Raw genomic sequence first — 24,149 nt, 5'->3', positions numbered from 1 at the left:
ATTAATAGCAAAGTCGCTATCACCAGGTATTGAACAGAAGATTTCATTACGCGTAGTGGCCGGTATCGTCTTTATAGTGTCATAAACGAGGGAATAACATTAAATGGGAGCATAAAAAGACGACCTATGGCATTGCATTCCTGTCTTAACGTTCATACAACGTTAACATTCATTTTAGCATGCTATTGCTATTATCTTCTTACTTTATAAATAAATATGTATATCTTGACGTTACATTACGTTCAATATCAGATCTTTATTTATTTAATACATTATATTCATAACATAATATTCAGGCTTTGTTGCCGTTAATTATTTTATTTTTGATTAAATTATGTGATCTATATTTGAGAAATAACTTTCAATTTACTTTCATGATTAAAAAATCTCGTCATAAAATTAGATTTTTTTTTTAAATTATTAGTTTGTACATGGATTATAAGAATTTAACTAATAATATATAATTAATTATAAACATTCGTGAAATGAACTGAACTATTCACCTGGAATGTCGAAATACAAAGTAGGTACAACACGCATGCGTATTTTTTCACGAGTTCTTTTAAATCAGTAGTTCCCAAACTTATTTTTCTCGTGGACCACCTATTGGCCTGTGTCTGTAACCACAGTTTGAGACACACTAAAATATGAATAGTAACCCTACGAGTATTTCAGCAATTAAAATCTATGAATTTGTTAGTGATTCTTTCAAACTGAGGACGAAAAAAAAAAGGTTTGGCATCAAGTATTTATAGTGGTGATCAAGTTCATGTCTGAACAAGCATTAAGCATTGTCGGGCGGATAGCGCTTTGCAAGTCTGTACACGAAATTGTACGTAATATCGAATACGCAAGTTTGGACAAGTAACAGTCGCTTGCCTTATTAAAATATTATCTGCTTAGTTAGGTACATAACACAATGTAGGTAGGCCCTTATAAAAACTATGCTTACATTTTTGCTCTTTACTATCAAAAGCAGATAAATTTACGTGGACCCCCATTACATTTATTGGCCCCCATTTTTTATTCACGCCTACGTAGACCCCCAGCAAGTCTCCCGTGGACCCCTGGGGGTCCTTTTGGGGGGTCACTTTGGGAATCACTGTTTTAAATAGATCGTTACGATATCTATATATATTTCAATAAACACTTGTTGAAAGATTGTGAATGGTGATTCAATTTACAATTGATATTGAAATTGCATTTATTCTGCAGAAAAAACTATCCAAACTATTTATAATATATATATGATAGTATAATATTTATACAGAAGAATATACAAAAATATTACATAAAAGCTGATATACCTACATACTATTAATTCAAGAAATAGGAATAAACTAGTAACTTGTACTTTCCGTTTGCATACGGTACAGAAAATATTTTTATGGCAATGGTATACGCATTTATAATAAGATACCGGGAAATATAATCAATTTACAATTTAACAAATTTAAAAAGTTTACAAAGACTAAATTAATCAATAAATCTTATTATTAATTTAAATAATACTTTTTAGAAAAAAATGCCTGGATTTAGGCTCGGGTTCCATCACAGGACGACTATGACGATTCAAAAACGCTTTATTGTAAAGTATACTTGAATAAAAACATTTGATTTGAGTGCAATAGTTTATAATCTTTCGGTAAAGCTTTAAACCATAATCCACTTCGAGAGATTATAACCATAATATATAATATAACATATTTACCAACATATAATGCGTTAAATTGTAAACAGTATGTTTCGTTGTACAATCTTTCGATAGTTTACATTGGTCATTCATATCTAAAGCCGGTTTGGTTTGCAAAGCGTAAAGGGTCATATTTTTAATTATATTATATTAAACTGCCTTTATTCATTACCCATTTTTTAAAAATAAAAATGCTTGTGTGTTTTTCTATGAATAGAGATCTAAAAATCTCTAATAGATGTTTAGTTGTGTATCAGTTTGAATTTTCATCGTTAGCCTCAAAATCGCTTGGACCGACTATTTTTCTTTCCACCAACGTCGTTATATTAAGCTGTACAAGTTAAAATATCCATATAAACCTAAATAATATAAAAAGTTTCATATTAATCGTATCCGTAGTTTTTCGAGTAACCGGCACAAAAAATCGTACAAACAAAACTTGCCTCTTTACGACATTAATATGATGAAACGTTACAAAAATATTTTTAAATAAATGAAAATGGTGGAATTTTTAACTTAAAATACATTTTTAAACGAATTAAAAAACGTTATTATAACAAACATTTTAACGTCATCAAAGAGAGCGTAAGATATAATACCTGTAATCGACGACAAAGTAACATAATATATGCAAATCCATCAATAAAGCAACCGGCCATCAATAACTATCTTGTTACAAAATCAAATATAGGGTACCAGTATTAAAATTAACATCGCTTAATTGATGTAAACAAAGGGGGGAGGTAATGGAAGGAAGGTATCACTCCATTTAATTGACCATATGCGCTGAGGTTGCTATGTTAATTGAAGTTAATAGCGTTTCTGCCCATTCTATATGGAAACATAGACTGTTTATAAACACGAAATAATTGAATTATTTCACGACCAGGCTTTCAGTTTCAATTTAAAATAAAGTTGAATTTTAGCATCGTTCGGACTTTGACCGGGTATTAGAGATTCTTTTTTACTCTTTGTTTTGCATGTTACCTAGTTTTTGGAATCTTTGAAGTATTAATTGAGTCTTAATACGAATGAAGAGTCTTTAAATACAATAAAAACACAAAAATCAGTATTATAAAAATTACAAATTTTACTTAACATGTAGTACAGACCATGTAGATCCCGCAGCTTCGCTCAAGTTTTAGGGATTGGTCGTCAGGTGCTAATCGTAAAAAAGTAGCCTTCGGGTTCAAACTTGCCACATAGCAAATTTCATCATATTTGGTACAGTGGTTTGGCCGTGAAGGGCAATAGACAGATAGACTGACAGACAGAGTTTCTTTCAAATTTATAATATTAGTATAGAAGTTGGAAACATCAACAATCCATTTATTATTATAAATTACTAGCTGTACCCGCGGCTTCGCTCGCGTAGACTAAATTAATAAATAATAAATATTGGACAACATCACTTACATTACTCTGATTCCAATGTAAGTGCTTGTGTTATGGACAATCAGAAGTAACGACGGTACCACATACACCAAGACCCAAGACAACATAGAAAACTAATGAACTTTTTCTACATCGACTCGGCCGGGAATCGAACCCGTGACCTCGGAGTGCCGTACCCATGAAAACCGGTATGTACACATACTACCCGACCACGGAGGTCGTCATCGTAGAATATGAATATATTTACAAATGAACTTAAAATGTTACGTTAATGTAAGACCTCTTTGTAAACCACATTGGTGTGTATTGCAGCCCTTAGAGTAGAATATCCAGAAACGCTTAAATTCGAATCAAGTCATTTTTAATCGGTCGCCCAAAAATAAAATTTCGAGCTTCTAACTTAAAAATGACGGATTTCCAGACTATCCCATATACGAAATGTTAACCCAATTTATTTCCTTAGGCGTGAAATATCCAGAAACGCTTAGATGCGAGTCAACTCATCTTTAATAGTTGGCCAAAAAATAAAATTTCATGTTTCTAATTTCAAAATGACGGACTTCCATACTAAGGGACCATTCATTATTTTTTTTCATCCCCCTTTTCAACCCTTTACAGCACTTTTTCCAAATAAAAAGTAGTCTATGTCCTTTCTCAGACTCTAGACTATTTGTGTACCAAATTTCGTCTAAATCGGTCTAGTAGTTTTGGCGTGAAAGCGAGACAGACAGACAGACAGAGTTACTTTCGCATTTATAATATTAGTATGGATTATTTTCGGGAATCGGTATTTACCATTGATTGATTCTACTCGATACTGTTACTGATATAAGTAAAGGAAAGTATTAGGTTTTATAATCGAAAGTTCGCTGCAGGGACTTTTATCTTAATCGGATTTTTTATAGGCGCGTAAATTGCCTCAACAAATGGAAATTCTTAAACAGATTTTTATTAGTGATTCTCTGAAATACTCATTTGTTGCTGTTAATTTGTTTTTGCATGGCTTGTTAAAATAGAGTTTAATTTAAAGTAAAATAGATAAATTTCAAGTAAAATTCATGTATTTTCAATCGATGTATTAAATTATTCATTGAAGTTCGTTTCTGTTTGCGATGAATTGCTACTAGACAATTTTATTAACAGAGAATAATTTTAATCTGAATATAAATATTTTTTAAATTCTAGAATAAAAATATATATTGTTTTTTTTTTTAATACAAATAATTAATTAAAATAAAAATAATATGAGATTAAGTTAAATATAACATTACTATGTACGCGTTTGTAATGTAGCTGATACGTTACTCATCAGAACAAAGTGGCCGCTTGCACTAAGACCAATAGACGGACAACGCATTAGTTAAATGGGTACGCTAAGTCCTACAGTTCTGTCTAAGTTACTCCACAATCCGACCAGTAACTTAGATCACTGCTGTTTTGCAATCCTATATCAAACAATGTCTACTTCGAAATGAAACGTCACTGCTTCAATGGTGATTCTGACAATAGTAACTCTTAAATCCGATGTGACTTTGTTAAAATAAGTCCATTTGTTAGAATAGCCATATAAAATATATATCGTTTTTAAATATTTGGCTCATAATAAAATTGATTAAATCAATTATTATAAAAAAAATCTTCTAAATTATAGTCATCGGGAAGATTTGTAGTACATTCGAAATATTTCAAAAAATTGAGTATATTTCGTTTTTTTTGTTTTTGAAGTCTGTTGAATTATTTAAAATTTTATTTTTATTTTTCAGTGCAGCGAAGGTGCGATTGAAATTACTATTGCAAAGTTACCAAATTAGATAAGCTTATAAAGTTGGCAAGTGTATGCAGCTGCACTTGGAGTAAAAATATTAGACGCATTGTGTAATATAGAATCAAGTAAATTACATAGGAAACTTATGAAATTTAATTTATTATATTTTTGAGTCTATTTCGATGTGTTTCGAGTCATATTTACTAAATTGATAAAAATGGTGCCTGTTAAAGGATTCGCATCGTCTAATCCGGAGTACAACAAGGATCTAATCTAGGACCCCTTCCCTTTCTTATATTAATGACAGTACTACTAACGTTAAAAGTGTCAAATATATTTATTTGCTGATAACTAAAATTCAACGGAATCAGTCTTGATGTGAATAAAATCGTATGTCTCACAATTAGTATGATTTTTATTACTAACAGTATTTAAAACGGGATATTTACCATGTTTTTTATTTTTATTTGGTGGAGCTCGATATTTCGACATTATCTACGAATGTCTTGTTCACGAGACTGACGTTTGCGGGTAGATGTTGACGGCATTAGAAGTGTCCATATAGGACTACCTCCTTTCTCGTACGTTTGCTGCGTAAACACTAGTTACCACTACCACTGTCACTTTCACCCCTACTATTTGTTTTATTTACACTCAAAACTCGATCCCGTGTTTTACAAACGAAACTCACCGTATGCAAACGTCAGTCTCGTGAACAAGACATTCGTAGATAATGTTGAAATATCGAGCTCCACTAAATAAAAATAAAAAACATGGTAAATATCCCGTTTTAAATACTGTTAGTAATAAAAATAACCATGTTAATTTAAAATCTTATATAGTATGATTTTTATTATGAAAATATTAATTACTACTTACACTTACACAATATATGGTGGTCCGTTCCAAAAACGAGCCTGCACAAAGCCCTATCACATAACTAAAATTAGAGTCACCAAGTAAATTTACACAATATAAATTACATCTTTAACAAAATAATTTTAAATAATTACAAATGTAGTTTCTATGTTTTGTAAATAATCTCTTTATTTTGAAGAAGAGATGTAGCTTTCATTTCTTTTAGTTCATTATCGATATCGATTCATTGATTACTTTCATACAAACAGTCAGGTGAAAGTTAGAACAAATTGTAATGTGTAATTGCATCGTAAAATATTACAATAACTCTCAAGGTGATACCAAAACTAGCATTGTCGAGAGGACGGTATAGAAATAGAAGAACTAAATGCAATATTCAGACCAGTTCTGCGATGGGTCACACGGGAGGGACCAGACAAACGTATACATTGCTGATTACAGTGAAGATAGCGCTTCTTGTATGAATTAGTTTTCAGCAAAACATAAAAAAATATAACCTCGTATTGAGTAATGGTTTTTCACAAAAATCGAAAAGGCAAATGGAAAAATTAATTAATAAAAAGAACCAAGATGATTCAGTAGCAATGCTTCATTTTATGGAATTACATATTCCTATTTGCAATTAAGCTTGAAGCTTGTGCAAGGAGTGGAGGGTATGACAATAGCCCGAGGGGTCTGGATCGATCCTGCGACTTTTTTCATCGCTAGGCGGCCCGTAAACCATTGCGCTTTTGAAGTTTCATCAGATTGAACAGTGTATTGTAAGTCGCAAGTCGCGGTTTCATATTTATAGCACCACTGTGTTTTCATGTACTTTATATTTTAATTGTTTGTATAATTCATATGCAAATATATATACATATAAATTAATTGTGTTCTCTGTGATTACGTCATTATCTCATCATATTACCTCCCCTGAATTTTGATATTATGGGACGGATCGGATAGCATTTGATTCTTAAACATTTGCCTCAGGGGTTAATGCATGCATGAAATTCTATTTTACAGACGTATACTTCCTTTGCGAGCATCCTTTGAATGAACTTTGTCTGAACAAAGACGAAAATCTTGCTTTATCTTTAAATATGTTATGCGAACAATACAACTTTATTATTTATTTCTAGATAAAGAAACCTAGTATTTTAGATATAAAAAGGAACAAAAACGATGGAAAGGTACTAATTTAATTTAGAAAGAGCATTTTAAGTCTTTCATAACTGCTGTTATTTCGATAATTCGCTTCAATTAAAATCAAAAATCAAATAAAAAAAATACTATGCCATAAAGCATATTTGAAAGTTTGACGATGAAAAATAAATCTCATAGGATCGCTATCAAGCTTTTGTATTTTAATAAAAAAAGAATTAGTCACAACTGACATACTGGGACAGAACAAAATATATCGGTTTTTACTGTAAAGAAATTATCAGTTACATTAAATTGTGCAGTTAGCCATGCTTACACTTTACTTCTATGTTTCTGAACTATTTGTGGCCGAAGCGGTTGAATAGAAACCGTGCTTTCTGGAATAAGGAAGTTAGGATCTGCAGACAGAACTAATTAACATCGTCTTAGTTACATGAGAATTTACAAAATATAAATTAGTTAACGTTAATGTAATGTTTCCTATGTATTGCCCAAAGTAAACTACTAAAGAAAATCGTTTTTCTTACCCATCGAGTAATATATTTCGCCTCGTCGCCGTGAATCACTACCTCGTAAGCATCTAATTTAAGGCTCCTAAAAGAACGGCGCGGACAATGAGATGTAATTAAAAGTAATAAATCTCTCAGCGGCAACAAAACGCGCTTCAATGAGCTTCGCATGTCTGCGGCCGGGCGTGGGAAACACGCCTGCAAGAGTTACTATGACCACGTTGCCTAATTGAATTTTAATTATCTTGAAATTTGATTTTTATTATTTAATCTAATCACTATACATAAATAATGCATGATTTTTTTATTTTAATATCTCCGAGTCAATTCTATTTTATTTGTACAGAATATTAAAGCAGTATTTTTTCATTCTCGTAATTTTGTAATATATTTTTAGAATATGAATACAGCAGTAGTACATAGAAAAATGACCTAAGAAAAAAAATAGTTAAGCATTTAAGCTTTCATTAAAAGTATGAAGTGATTGAACTCAACTTTGTTACCATTTTATTTGCTTTATGAAATGTTATTTTTATTTGATTTGATATAAATGTACATTCAAAATAGGTATATTTAAAGCTCTTACACAATAAAGTATTACCTGCGATTTTAGTGTTAAACTATATTTAACATGCACGTGCGACGTCGCGCGTCGTCTAAAACATGCGCTTAATTTTCTTATGAAGTGTATGCAAATTCTAGACACGATAAAAACTCATATCTATTAAGAACACGGTAAGGGCGTTGCGTTTTATATGCCACTAGCTTTTATCAACGGGCTCCAATCGGCATAAGAAATTTAGTAATCTCGTCGAAATGTTCCAAGATATAATTTAATTCTCTATTATAATCGATACTTCGGACTAATACTTTAATTTATCCGTTTACTAGCGATACGCCCCGGCTTTGCACGGGTGTATGATACAAAATATACTACAGAATGTCTTACAACATGCACAGTTCAGTCGTCAGTTTCAGTCATTAGACAATACAAACCGCAGGGAGCGTTTTAAATCTGTAATATCTTCGAAAATATTCATTTAAATTACATGATGTAAAGGGCCATATTGCTCTATATTAAATTCAAAATCTATTTAAGCTACTTAATTGGATAATAATTTATGCTGTATTTCTTAAAATCGCTTCGAAAATAAGCCATTATTTCTCGTAAAACGTAAACGATAAAAAATGGTTATTGTGGGTTATCCTTAAGAGATAGACATATATCATTACGGACTTTTTTGAAGACCTTTTTAAGGTGTACAATATTGTACTACAGTATTTTAATCTATCCGTTACGTAGTTACGAAAAAAGGCACGAATTGACTCGGACCAACTCATCCGTGAATATTGGTATCAGTAACCGTTTCATCTGCAAATCATCCAGGTGTCAAATCATTTTTCTTTCTATCAGTTGAAGACAAAAATTACAAATATATTCTAAATACAATTAATAAGTATGAGACTTGTCTACTATACCATTCACTTCTCAATTCAAAGAATATTATTTACCTAACACTTTCCTAGCACGGTTTTGGTATGAGATGGTGTAGTGGGCAAACACATTTAATCAAAATCGTTTTGAATATACGGCCCTTACGGAAGATTTCAAGTTAAAATCCGGCAAGTTCTTTCACAGTCATATCAATATCATGCGCTTAATTTGTGTTTATAATTTATTATTATCAAAATCTTTGAAATTATTTATTTCAAATATAATTACATTTCTTTTGATTTAAATATTACTATTGGTTCAATGGATGTATTATATACATATGCAATTGTATTTAACTAACATGATTTCGTATTTTTAAATGTTGAAAAAGAGTAACTACTGAGTTTTTTGCCGGTTCTTCTCGGTAGAATCTGCATTCCGTACCGGTGGTAGCTTCACTTAGTATAGTTTGTTAAATGACGATTCAAAAGTGCTTGTAAAAGCCTACTGGAATAACGTATATTTTGATTTTGTTATTAACTAATAAATCTGGTACGTTATCGTCAATTCTATAATATTACCCAAAATACTATCGTTGTTTTTTTAATTTTAATACTTACACCATCTGCTGACAACGTGAGGTTTCGCGTGACATAACCTTTCGTACAAAAAAATTGACGGTTTCTATGCTTTCTTTAACATATAATTATAGTAGTACTTATTCATCACATATTCTACCGCCAAGCAACTATTTTCTATACTGTTCTCTTCCTGTTCGAGAAGTGGATGAGTCAGTGTAACTACAGGTACATTGGATATACCATATTAATTTCCAAGATTGTTGGTGCATTGGCAATGTAAGGAACGGTTAAACTTTCTGACTATGGGCTGTGTGACCAAGTATCATTGGGTACATTCATCCTCCTGCCTAATTAAAAAAAGCAAAAATGTGGTACATAGCATACTCCAAATACATTCCGAATAACTTTTATGGAATAGTTTTTCTGAAATAACATAGATTTTTCAGTGTAAAAATGAAGCTAGATTTATTTTTACGCACGGATATTTCAAAATACTCGCGTCAGTGGTCGTGGTAATATTTGCCCTCGGTAAAATCTACTGCCCACCGGACGTACCCTTGAGATAATAGCTTGATCTTTAAAACCTTAATGTAAATAAACAACTTCACCGTGTTGCTCAAAATATAATTAGTAAAAAGAATGTTTGTATAAAGGTGTTTATTGATTGTTTGTAATATATACTTCTAAATTTTCACGCAAAATATACTTTTATCTTATTATATATACGTTATCGTTTTAGTTACCTGTATGTTTGTTTTTGAATCTGACTAAGTTTTGTCAGTTTTTAACAGTTTTTTTTAAATAGTAGAATTACTTGAAATACTTCACTTGTTCTCTTGGCTCTCTCAATATGTTAATCTATGGATTTATAATCGGCTACCCTTATTGGAATATTGTGTAATGACGCGGGTACCAACCCGTCGGATACACATATAACACAACTTTATCCCATTCAAGCAGGTTCCTCACATAGCAAGCAAACTCAAAACTAAGAAAATATTTTAGATTCTTATCGACTATTTGAAGAACATTCTTAACACAAATTATCCTATTAACGTTCATTGTTCGACGCATTTTAATGAACTCTAGCTGAAAGGAATTCCAACGCAGGGATTTATTGTAGAGTCGTATTTCATGCGATATTTTTAACCTGCTTTTTTTTGTATAAAATATATATATTTTTATACGATACGATGGTCTTATTTTTGTTAAAATCTAAATATTTTATATAATTTTTATAATAATTTTCCTTTATTATATATTTTCGACCTACACAGCGTTTAGAGAAAGGTAGCGACACAGCGTTGCTTAGTACGGCGGTATTGATATTTAGTATATTAAATCAATTATAGAATAAATCAATTATAAATTAAATCAACTATAGAATTAAAAATTGCAGAGATTTTATGTAATGTTTATTTTAATAAAATTTACTAAATTATAAATAATATAGTATACAAAATATAAGAAGCATAATAATATATATTATATATTATTATGCTTAATATATATATATATAATAATATATAAGAAGCTTAGGATAAAAAACTATAAGTAATTTTAAAATTTGCTGTGCTACGGATGTCCGGTCTGAAATACCGCGAACAATATTAGCCAAGGCTTCGCGTCTGGGACTTGGGGCCTTTCATGCTGAACCTTGTTTTGAAGTTGTAATCTTATTTCGTTTGAAAAGCTTTGTAAAAGCACAAAACTTTTCAGTCATCATCATAAAAGCATACCTATTTGTTTAGTATATTTTACTGCTTCAAACATTTCCAAAATTAAATACTCTTATTTACTTGTAGTTAAATGTTTCTTGTGTGAGAGACATATGCGTCTCCAATTTCATTTCTTTTATTTTTAGACCGATTATTTTAACCGTAAAGGTTCACACCTGATGCTTGGAAATGATTTTTTAGCAAGAAGGCAATCGACAAATGTCTTGTGTTGTCAACCGTGGATATTTGTTCACAGAGGCCAACGCATGCGTGAAATCCTATTTTACGGCTCGTATCCTTACGTTGAGAGCGCCTTTTGAATGGGCCGTGACTGAGATCAAGTCTTAATATTCTAATTTTACTAAGGATTTTAAGACTTATTATATTGCATTTTAAATAAAGGCATTTAAGAAAAACCTTTGGATATTAAATAATAACGGATTATGGTTTGAATCTGTCATATTTCTTATCTAATATTGTAGAGTTGGTAGAGTTTTGTAAAAATCTGTTTGGGATATCATCGACATATAAATTAAATTTATTTATTTATTTGACATTCACAAATAATTATTTCTCCAAAACTTAATGTCGTTAAGCGTCTGATTGTAATTAAACGTAACGTGACGATGTATTCTTGACAGAATTATAACAAGTATAGAGTTAAAGAAAATGAACAATCATTATACTCTCGTAGGTATATGTATGTAAATCAGTGCATATAATATATATAAATGACTAAAAAGTATAAAACTTATAAATCGTATTCCACTAATGAGTAGCTAATATGCTGTATTTTGATTTGCATAGGCTGGTGTCATTATAACTACCATATAGAGCAAAAAATGGTTAATATTTTCAATCATTCTTTATGGTAATTTATCGGTAAGTGACTAACATCGCCAATACGACACTAACCATGGGAACTTAGATTTTATGACCCTTCGCCTTAGTCAAACTGGCTCACACTTCAAACTGGAATACAACAACACAAGTATTGCTCTTGACGGTAGAATATTACCTAATGAATATTTTCTACCTATTTTAAAATAAAATATAAAATAATGTTTACTGTAACATTTTCAACTAAGTTATAATATAACAATGCTGTGATATTCCACAACATAGGCAGTAATATCGAATAACATACTGAAATGCGGTTTAAACTCGCGAATCCCGTGACGCAGCTTTATTGTTCATCGAATTTTAATGAACCATCTAACTCGCGATGAATACCGATGGAGGCCTTCTGTTTCATTCTAAATAAGCACGTCGTAGTACCTAAATTGTATTCGTATACAAATAGCGATACCGTTTTTATACACACTGTTGACTTACGAGCATGTAACTTTTTCAAATGTAAATTTATATGCATATGTTGCTGAATAAAATGAAATATTTATTTTCGACGGTATTTGATTTTTTTTTAATTGTACCTATATATTGATATATAAAACGCTATATAACATTTTAATATTGTTTATTGGAGTAGACTATCGTTACAATTTATATATATATATGTTACGCTATTAATTATTACATAAGTTATCGGGATAACGCAAAAGCTCGCATGTTTTAACACCACACTAATCAGAGCCCCTATTAAAGCTAACGTACACCTACGTACGTAGCTACGCTAAAAGACCTCATACGTAACGTATGGAAATACAGCAAGCATGTCGCGGATTGTTGCGGCCGATGGTGCGAACGGCGAATGTTGCCGTGTGAATCGCACGAACGCCAGACAACGCGATGGGCGATAGAAACAAAGTATATGAATCAGTACGGATTCACAGCGAATACTTTAGGAACTAATATCGTTTAGTTGCATTCGTCGAAAATTAATGAACATAAAAACTTCTGTTACTAAAGTAGCTAGGTCTTGGCCAGCTATAAAAATAAAATTCTATTTATGAGGTTATAGAATGAAACAAAGACTCAATTTCCACATAACATCGTGTACTTCACCATTTCTTCCAAATATAATTTCTTGACCGAGAAAATTACTCGTCCGCAGCAATATCGAGAGATGATATGTTTGTATATTGCAAGCCACGGGTAGTTGCGACCAGTATCGAACGAGAGTCTACTCACATCTACCCGTGGTTTGCAAAACGCGAGGCTCGGATTGCTATCCACCTCGTTTGCGTTGCCCGTTCCTGTGACCACACCATATTCAGAAATGTAAAATGTTGCGTTTATGTATATTCCAGTCAATATTTCATAATAATAACACTTTTAAACTATACTTTTTAAAAATTAAATAAAACAGTAGAGACATAAATTTGTGTTGTGAGACTTTTATTTTTATATTTATGATTTTTAAAATCAGTTCGCCTTTTTGATACATTAATTTACCTCTTCAATTAAGTTATTAAGTGTATCTCGAGCTATGCCTTAGCACAAACTACGTATTTTGACATATCACAAATAAAAGCATGTGGACGTATTCTCACGCTACGATCGGCTACGGACCGTCCTAGCACGACATTGTTTCGTATGATTCGTATCACTTTATACCGTAGAGATTGTAAATATTAAGTACGACTTTCGTAATCATTACGATAAATTTCGACGCAGTTACCATCTAGTGACCTGTTTGGGTATCTGTTTCCTGAATATAATGAAAAATTGCTACCTTTATCTTTTTTAAATATGTTTTAAAATGTATGGTTCCATAATATAGAGTAGTAAGTGTAGCAGTATTGTGTCTTTCAATGTAAAAGTATACTGATTTTGAAAATTTTGTTAATGTAATGTATACTGAAGCTACCGACATAATTTTTATTAGTACAACAATAAGTTATCGTTATAAACTACATAAGTGTATGGTTGTTAGAAGAAAAAAAAAACAATACAGGCCAAACAATCAGGTGTGCTTAAGATTCTATAGTATATCCGTTCGTACGTATAAGACCTTATGATATGAAACATCTGATGTGGAGCGTCAGACCGAGTGTTGGCGCGATGCCCCGCTGCTTTCATGCGTCGCTACGCTGTGGTTAGAATGTAACATCTAATACTCTGTGGTAATGTTTTGCCATGTACAAATGACTTTAAGACTCTCTAATCATTTTTAATTTTTCCCATCTATCAGGCGTACCACGATGACTCAATGTTTTTTTTTACTGTCTCACTTCAAATAATAAAGATTTTATGTAAGGAGGTTATGAATTAGGATTTCTCCTTTATGGCTGTGTTCCTTGGCGTCTTAGTCGATGGTAACGAATTGTGGAAAATTTGAAGAAAAAAAACTCGATATATAAAGACGGAATGATTATTAATTCGGTGTATAATATAAATAAATGGGAATTTAATTTTAGGTTTTGAAAATGAAATATAAAGAAAAGGGATCAATATTTTACATGCTCTAATTTTCTGCATGAAACATACAAAAGCGAGTACAATAGTTTCAAAGGGCATCGACCTGTGGGACTTCAAAAATCAAATTGTCGCCGAACAGCTGAATACGACAAGTGAGAGTATATAGAGGGGTTGAATAATTTACGATGCACTAACTTTAGCCAGCTACAGATGTCGAACTACATATATCAAAGCGACCCGATGTTACAACTTCAATAAAACTTTTGTAAAACTTATTCAAACGCGTCGGCCGGTGAAAGCTGTTTTTAACTTCTTCCCCTCGAGATCAGCCTTACAAATAAAGAGTTAGTTGAGGTAAAAAACTTCTTATCCCGCTTGCCACCGAAAACTTTCTATAACTTATGAAAATGATTTTTTAAAGTTGTACCTTTCTTCATATAGTAAAATAAGCTCCGTAGTAAATAACTGTTTTATAATTTGTTATTATATTTTAGTTTATAACTAATTTAGTTACAGTATGAATATATTATTACGTATTCATAATAATATATTCTACCTGATTCGATGGTTTTATCTAGAATTAAAACTTCTTCAAAATGTATCTCATCAATGACACCGCTGATAATGAACTATAAGTAATTAAAGTCTTAGCCTTTAAGAAAACAGGTCCATATAATTTTTAATTTTTCATTCACTTTTCTTCTTTCATTCTTAGAATATTTGTTAAGATTATAAGCATATAACATTTATTTACAGACGAATTATTAAAATGAACGCCTTAGTTAATTTAAATTTTTTAGGGTTTTTTCAAATTATTAGTTAGTTATTTCAATGGATACTAAAAATTATATTGAAATAAATTATATATTCTCATTCATGTCTACTTGAAATCAGCAATCACTAATTACACTCATGTGCCGTAATCTCATAAAAATGTTTATGTTTATTTGCTGACAACCGACGAAAGATAACAATATACAAAGGATATTCTTTCTAATAGCATAGAGAACAAAAGGTAGTTCATATTGAATTCATTTCTGCACGATCATTGTTTTTGCTAACGACCTCTGTGGCCGCGCACAAGCTCGCCCGAACAGCAAATGCATTTGCATAAAGACAAATTGGCTTCAACAAACCGTATGCGACCCGCAATGAAAGTTTAACTAGAACTTCTATATTACATCTCTTAGCTTATTTGTAAAATGAATTCATTTGAAATCGAGGTAATAAAGGAAAATATCTACAACGTTATATCTGCTTTACATTAGGGTTAGTTATTTAAAGTGAATGTCGCGAGGGCCTGATGGTTGAAATAGTAAATCTTAATCGAAAATTGCAGGTTCAAACTCGAGTAATTACTAACGAGTTTTATTAATAAGTGTGTGTGTATTGTGTGGTGAAGGAAAATTTAGGCAGGAAACCTGCGTGGGTTGTATGAAACTCAATATACTTCTATAATTCTGCACATATTATGATACCTTCTCGTTAAGAGGAAAGGAGAAAATAAAAAAAAGGCCTTCAAGAAAAGGCGTACTCTTTCCTGAAAGGCTGGCAACGCACCTGCAAGCCCCCCGGTGTTGCAGATGTCCATGGGCGGTGGTAGTCACTTTCCATCAGGTGAGCCTCCTGCTAGTTTGCCACGTAGACCATTAAAAAAAAAAAGAAAGGAGATAGTGGTCCACCCGTGGGCCAAAATGGTTATACTTTAATCGCGTGTATTATCAAATAGAGGTGATGATAATGAACACTACACCGTGTAGCTAGTTATTTTCCTTAAAACTGATAATAGCGAATAATGGTAAATTTTATTGCTGCAATTTGTCATAAAGAGTACATGAAGGCATCGCGAAATCTCTGACACTCAATGAATATAAAGCAAATAAACTCGACTCGAGTGCAAGCTTACACTCGTCTTCGAGTGAACACTCGACGCGCCCCACTCGTCAAGTGTTTAGCTGGCTTTGTAAACACCCTCGCACTTATGATTCTGTGATACGTGAATTAGTTTTTATAAAAATAATTTATTTTTTAGTCATTTATTTGAGCCCATTAATATTTCCAGACAAAATTTATACATATGTACGAGTGTATCGTAGTAAAATAAATATTTAATCGAAGACCTGTACCACATTGCCCTGTGGTACAGGTCTTCTTTTATAATAAATGAAAGAAACGAAGTTATTTTGTTTAATTTGTTTATTAGTCACGCTTTCATATCTTATTTCCTCATCCGATCATCATGAATATTTTGGGGAGACGTTAGGGACGTACATTACATTTGACCTTTCCCTTACACGCGGGAGAAGCTACGGGAGGTATCTAGTCTAACAATAATCCACGACTTGGCAAAAACATTAAGAATACTTTAACTTTGGTAAAAATAATCGATATTCAAAAGACAAAAATTACTAATGAGGAAGTGACTGCGTAAAATTATTTTTTTTTTAAATAAATTCAAACAGAAAAGCAATATTTTAAATATCGAGCGTTGGTTGGGCTAGACAATATTATTTTTAATGAACTCAATTAGTGTAAGTCTATTAAGGTGGATCGAACGGAAAGTTTTCCAATAACGCGGCTACACGTTCCATCGGGAAACTGACTTTTATGTCTTAATTAGTTGTTCATTGCGATCGTGTTTGGCTTATGTTTTATCCTAAATTTCTGTTATAAAATAAAAGGTTTTTGCAGAAAAAATGATTTATTCCACAAATTCTCATAATCAAGTTAAAAAAACAGGTATTTTCTGTTTAATTTGTGTGAGTTAATAATATTCAAAGCAATAAAATATGAATTTTATTACAATTAAAATGATTTATGTTGTTTTTCTTACATCGTAACGTTAATCTTGTCTCTTGACGTATCTGTTTGCATTGTTGAACACAAATAAAAATCATTAAAAAATAATGATCAGATTTGGAGCGAGTTTTTCATATCGTATTTTGTAATTAATTATTACAGCAAAACGAATATATTTGATCATTGCGTAATGTTAATAATGATGTAGTAAATCATTATTATTGAATTATTTGTTTGCTTATTATAATATTACATTAAAATAATATTATAGAATGAAATTAATATAAGAAGGATAAATATTTCAGAAACATTTTTATATATATCTGATTTAACGCCCAACACCGAGATACAAATACTTAAATAATTAGTTATATTATAAACAGACGTTATTAACTCGTAACATTGTTGTGAAATAAGCGTCTTCATTTTTCCATTTAAACACTTTTTGTAATATCATAATATCATTGCCACAGTTTTGTAAGTACTAATTTTCGGGTATCAAATGTAAAGAACGTCATGATGGAAGGATGAAACTCGATTAAATTAAGTTACAACAGCGAAAAGGAGAGCCAATTTCGATTCTCATAGAATTCAAATGAGCTTTTTATTCAAACACAGGACTCGAGGAAACACTAAAACAGACGGTTCTGCTCCATTGCGTTAGAAAAACGTAGAGTTATATTTTTAAACACGCGATTGCAGACTTTGTGACTCTGCAAAATGTTTCCGAATATAACTGGAAATGGCTCCCATTGCTCTCATAATTTACCAGCGCTTACTTAAAGGGAGGCTTTGAATTTAAAGGCCAATGAATAAAGGAATCAAGAAGTATCATTTAATCAAATAAAAAGACAATATCTATACTTTTTTTTCCAGATAAAAGCCAATTTAAACTCATTACATATTTTATAGCCATGCCGATATATTTTATTATACATATATATTTATATTCTAACTTATTAAAGCTGTAGATGCTTTACAGCACTATACAAATCTAAATTTATTTATTTATTATAAGTTTGAAACCCATTTACATTTTATATATAAAAATGATATGGCTTAATTTCAATTTTTAAATATGTATATTTGGTTTGATTATGTACTTAGAATGATTATGTAATAAATATAATAGTTCTACCTACGAAATAACTTAATAAGGTCAATAATATTTTAAGATATGAATAAATTATATTAATTTTTATTTTCAAATAAATATATTATAATTATCAGCGGTTTTAGTTATATATTAATAAAGGATACAAACCCGTTAACATTGTGTTAAATTTTATAACTAATCTAATTCTATAAGGTACTAAAGTACAATGGATATACAGCGAGAGGCATGTTCTGAATAATCTATCGGAAAATATCTGTTCTAAATTACAATTTCATAATCAACAATAATACACACGAGCCTATAAAATTTCTATAATAATAATTTTATCTAATATATCATAATGTTACTTAAGCGCTATAATTTATAATACATTGTAATACCTACGTAAAGTACACAATTAGCTCTTTTCATAAGCGATATAGTTTAACAAGGCTGTACAAAATTTTATATACAAAGACTTAGAAATTATTTTTTTTCATATAACATGTCTACACATATTACTTCTATGTATGAACGCCTACAGTAGCCGAATATTTCTTCAATACTGTGTCCAGCTTTTAGCTGAAAGGGAAAAACGAAGATTAATGTAATCTTTTCGCAGTCTTACTTTTATAAGAGATTTTATAAGGCATTTGAATATTTCTATAACAGTTTATTACATGTTTAATTAAAACGAATAATATTTAATTCGTAATCGTTGTTTAATGAGTCTATCACTGCAAATTTTATCTCGAACAAGCGGTTAGTACAGGCTTAGGTTCAAACCCGGGCATGTACTACTGTTTTTTTACAGACGGTTGCTTTTCTTTTTTAAGTGTTTGTGTTTTTGGATAATATGTTATGGATATATTATGATATTCTCATATAATAAGAATGCAAGGATAATTCCTTATATTTATATTACTACATTATTTAGGCGAAACAAAAATAGTATGATAAAATATGATTAAAATTAATCATACCTTTATAATGCATATCTCGATGCATGCTGGGACAAGTCTTACCAGGATACTGAAAATAATTTATTTTTTAATATACATTTTAAAACAAAATAAATTCAATTCCTTAAAATAGTTACAATTACCTTGCTCAAATTAAAGTCAATGTTAGTCCTTACTGCTCTGTGGTGTAGCGGTTGAGGAGGTCTGAAGTTGTTTCCTAGAGGGGCCTTTGGGTGCCGCGCGTCGCCTTGCATCAATCGCCGTAGGGCATGCAGCTAAAGTTACATATAAATGTAATTAACCACACAGTTAGCGGAACACTGACTAACTTTTCAAATTTGCAAAAGAGCTTTGTACAACTCTATTTGTGTTAAATGTAAACCGTTTCGCGAGAGATGTGTAAATTTCAGTTGTTGCCGTCATAATACGATTCCTATTGCATGTAAATTAGTCGAATTATTTAAGTGAATGATTAACTAAAGTAAAATCGATTACCTAATATTTTGTCCATTCTCATTTTAGTAAATATTAATTTGTATCTTATCGTATTCTATTTCGAAGTACATATTATTTAGCTTAGTACTTATTTGCAAACATTTACCAAATTCCATGAAACTTTTCAGCATATTAGATCTGAAATTGCAGGTACTGAAAATATATGCTATTGTTTTCAAACTCATTTGTGTTTCAGGAATAAAACGATTTCAGGTAAATTGAAAGTTCTTTTATATATAGTAGTGTTGGTATAGCGGACGCGGCGGGATTAACTGGCCCGGCGCACGCGAGCCGCTATCATTCTCATCGCTGTTTACGCCGTATTAAACCGTTTGATTGTGATTATAGACATCACCTAAAAGTTAAGAATCATAGATTGCTGAAAAGATTCCCTATAGCTCTATTATCGCTTCATTGTCTTAAGCATAATTTCACACTTTATATCTCTTGTGCATGTAATTTTCAACAAAAAGTTTAATTAATCTATATCGTTTTGAGACACGATCGAATAAATTCGAATTTCCGTTTCGATTCGAATAGATTGGAAATCGAAAGTGACAAACTTGGGGAGCAGCGTAAGACTTGGCGAACTAGCCGCAAGATTGCCAGCAGTTTCCACTAGCAGTTAATTTCCCTACCAACAAACGGAAAACATAAACAATGATTTATAATAACAGCCGTACAACGCGGCACTTTCAGTTTACTTTTAACACGTACATAACTCACGGTGGAGTCTTTGTCTAAAGGCGAGGGACGTGAGTTGTTTATTGTAGCATGAGCACAAATGAAAATGTTATTACGCTGGCCTCAACTACGGGCCGGTTCACGGACTTAGCGAGTACCCCACACGCTAGATGTGTCAGCGGCCGGTTATATATCTACTCATACTTTTTATCTGATTAAATATTTTCATTAAAGATATCTAAGAACTTTCCTTTAGATAATATCTACTATACCTATAATATTCTTAGTGAAATTATTTGAATTATCTCCTTTTATCAATATATAATTAATTAGATGAAATTGTTTATTTTGTGATTTTATTTTAATATTTTTCTTCAAACATCTTTTTCTTTCAAATTCTTTTTTAATTATCCCCTGTTCATAGGGTATTAAAATGATAATATACTAATTATAAGAAATAATAACGCGCGGTTTTTTTTTATTTGGTGCCTGTCTAGGATCATACTTCAAAGAGTTATTAAATATTTTAAGAACATAATAAAAAACTGAATACATTCCTAAGACCCGTCTTGGTGTTCGAACTCAATGTCTCGAAATCTGCAGCCTTACAAGCTAGTCAATAGGCATTCAAGATCGTAGTATGTTGTGAACTTAATTAAATAAATATGAATTATAAGGTATATTTAGTTCCCTTCTTAATTTCGAGTGCAAGCCGCAGTCGGGTCTTTGCTTATGAATATTATTACCGTTATACTGATGCATGCAAACATGAGCACTGAACAGGTTTTCAGTTTGATTTACAAGTACCGGCTCGTATAAACGTAGCAACGTCGAGTTAAAATTTTGAGTAACTTCAGCTTCAAGTATGAAGGGTTCGAATATATGCTGCTATTAAATAACTGTCCGAGCGTTATCGAAATAATTGCTTTGACCTTTAAATATAAATAAATTTCTATAATTCTCAATTTAAATACACTTGTCATGGCAAGTGTATTTAAATTTAGAATTGACCTTTTATGGACATTCTTCAATGTTTAAATGGTATTTTTACATAAACTAACATTGTTTAATAAGGCGTGTACAAATAATACGACTTAATTTTTAAGTTATGCTGTGTAGTTATGAGGTAGTAAGGATGTAGGCAGGTTCATTAAATATCCAAACAGCTTCGTAGCACGCACGTTCATATATAGTCAATCATTACAGTCACACTTATATCATAATGTATTTATGTTTATATGTTACCGCGAATTATATTAATATATGAACATATAATTACATAGAATTTGAAAGTATATAGGTAAAAGTAATTAAATATTGCTAATTAATTATTTCAATGTAGACAGAGAGATAATTTAATCAACCCGGGCGTCATTTTCGTCACTGAATACAAGACGAACTAAATAAATTAATGCTCTGAATAATATCTACTGAGAAGTATGAGACGGAACATATCTACCTCTTAAAGATAAGTCACAATAATACTCCAGCTTTGTTATTCTTTAAGAATACTCTTCGTATCTCAATCGTGAAATGTTGAAAACCATCTTACAGGAGTACGCTGTTTTAATTCGTATGTTTTTTTAAATACGTATTTTTAAAATTGCATGATCGTGTTCAGCTGTGGTTTCAGAGTTTATTCTTATATTATAATTGCACTTATTAGTTAAACACGTTAACGAATAGTGACTCTATGTAACATGTTAAATTATTTCGATTAGTGTTGAAATAAAGTAAATAACAATAGCAGAGTAAAAAATAACATTACGTTTTTGCAATTTGAATGAATAGTTTCTAAAAACTAAGTCAGGTGGCTTTGTCATATTTCAACCTAATCTTTAACCTTGAACTTGATTTAACTTTGAACACTATAACATTGCAAGAAAACGAAACGGACATTCATAGAAAAACCACAAACGTTTATGCAGTATATACAATTTATAAGATGTCTGTTAAGTTACAATAGATTAATTTACCTGCTGTTTAGTGATGTAGATGGGTTTGTTAATAATGATCCATGTAACAGTCTCGTAGCAGGCGGGCGCAGTGGTGGAGCCATCGTATGTCATATAATAGTCCGTGTCGGGCAGTAACCCTCGGACAGACAGACGGTTGACTGGCATTTCTGCCCCTAATGAAATATAATTATTTGGTTTATTCGAGTAGCTTTAGATATTTTTATTTTATATTTTATTTATCATGTTTCATGAATTAATTAAAAAAATATTAACTGATATTTAATAGCGTGATTATACCTCCATATTTTATATTTTCTAATTCCTCTGTTAATATTCTGAGTTCTGGATTTGACAAATCACCAAGCTGCAGTAAAAAAAGCAATAGTTTTATAACAATTTTAGACGTAACTATTTTTTAACCTTAATTCATAATTAATCAATTTACATGTGAAGTGGATATTGATATAATTTACATTACTAATTGCATATTGAATGTCATATTAATTTAGGATAATTACATCAAAGCAAACACAATCATCTAGCTCCCAAGTTTAATCTAGTATTAAGAGAAAAATAAACAACCGTCATGAACTTGAATAGTAAATATACCGCACGGAATTCAATTATTATACAAACAAGTTAAGAGAGAGTTGGAGACTCGTAGGTAACTCAGTAGATAGCCGTGTGAAAATCGCTGGCTTTTGCATGTTTCATATAGCGTGCTAGCTTGTGGAAATATGAACGTACTCGCAAACACCCCTTGGGACAACAGTCTGCCTTCATTAAGGACTCGTAAACGATCGAATAGTTTATAACGCTATAAGAAAACTGTCTTGCAAACAGTATAAAATCCACGCAACTAATTATGCTGGATTAATTGTGAACGTAGTCAAGGATAATATTAGCACGTAGTCTTTCTTACTCGACCTTTATTGGGTTCTGATTGCAAATATATAAACATATATCTTTCGTATAAATCAATGTGACAAATTAAATTTATTTTTTATGATCAGTACAACTGATTGGCTTATTTATTATATTATTAGTTATTTTGGTCAAAAAATATTCTTAATTAATTTATTTAGAAATACGAGTCCGAATAATACAAACAATGAAACAGTAGGTAAATTAACAGTCTTTAAACGTCGAACAGTTGAAAAACTTAAACAAAAAGTTTGGGTAATTATTACATCATATTTTTGTTTCATGCTATTAACATTAAGGATGTTAAAACAAAAGGATAAGGAACATTAAGGATATTAAATTAACACTTAATAAATATCCTTACTTGATTTTTTATAGATTAAGGATAGATATTTAGTAAATCTAAAGAACATAAAAGTAAAAATATATAGTTTAGTCCTACGTTCATAATTTCAGCATAATATTTGTTATTGTTTATTTTCGTTATTGTACAATACTTGTAGTATCAGGTAATATCGAATATAAGAATCATTTATATTGAAGTAGCGATGATGACGTGAATTTAAAATGAAACAAATGAAACTAGAAATTCATAAAACTATCATATAGAATGAAGTAATTATTGAGAGATATATCGTTGTAAGCGCTCCATATTTTTATATCATAGTTCAGACAGTTCTTAATTTGAACTAATAGCTTCAGCTAATCCAATGCCGCGCAGAAAATTCCAATTTACTTAATTAACTACCCCAGTTTGGGTGGAAGCGATGGATAGGTGCGGCCCATTGA

The 24,149-nt window shown here is 31.0% G+C and overlaps 1 protein-coding gene across 1 annotated transcript in view; it reads right to left on the bottom strand.

Moving 5' to 3' along the window:
* Positions 1-18,054: 18,054 nt before the first annotated feature.
* LOC113397402 (carbonic anhydrase-related protein 10-like) overlaps positions 18,055-24,149 on the bottom strand; it is a 29,791-nt gene continuing 23,696 nt past the window's right edge. Inside the window, exons 7-11 of the mRNA XM_026635721.2 lie at positions 22,734-22,800; positions 22,455-22,609; positions 19,443-19,574; positions 19,321-19,369; positions 18,055-18,919 (exon numbers count right to left, since the gene is read on the bottom strand). Coding sequence (XP_026491506.1) covers positions 18,897-18,919; positions 19,321-19,369; positions 19,443-19,574; positions 22,455-22,609; positions 22,734-22,800 — 426 coding nt within the window. The 3' untranslated portion in view covers positions 18,055-18,896. The remainder of the gene's footprint in view (positions 18,920-19,320; positions 19,370-19,442; positions 19,575-22,454; positions 22,610-22,733; positions 22,801-24,149) is intronic.

The sequence above is a fragment of the Vanessa tameamea genome, chromosome 3 (assembly GCF_037043105.1).
Source record: "Vanessa tameamea isolate UH-Manoa-2023 chromosome 3, ilVanTame1 primary haplotype, whole genome shotgun sequence".
In the NCBI taxonomy this organism is placed as follows: domain Eukaryota; kingdom Metazoa; phylum Arthropoda; class Insecta; order Lepidoptera; family Nymphalidae; genus Vanessa; species Vanessa tameamea.
The sequence above is the reverse complement of the archived record's forward strand: the minus strand, read 5'-3'. Positions and strand labels throughout refer to the sequence as shown.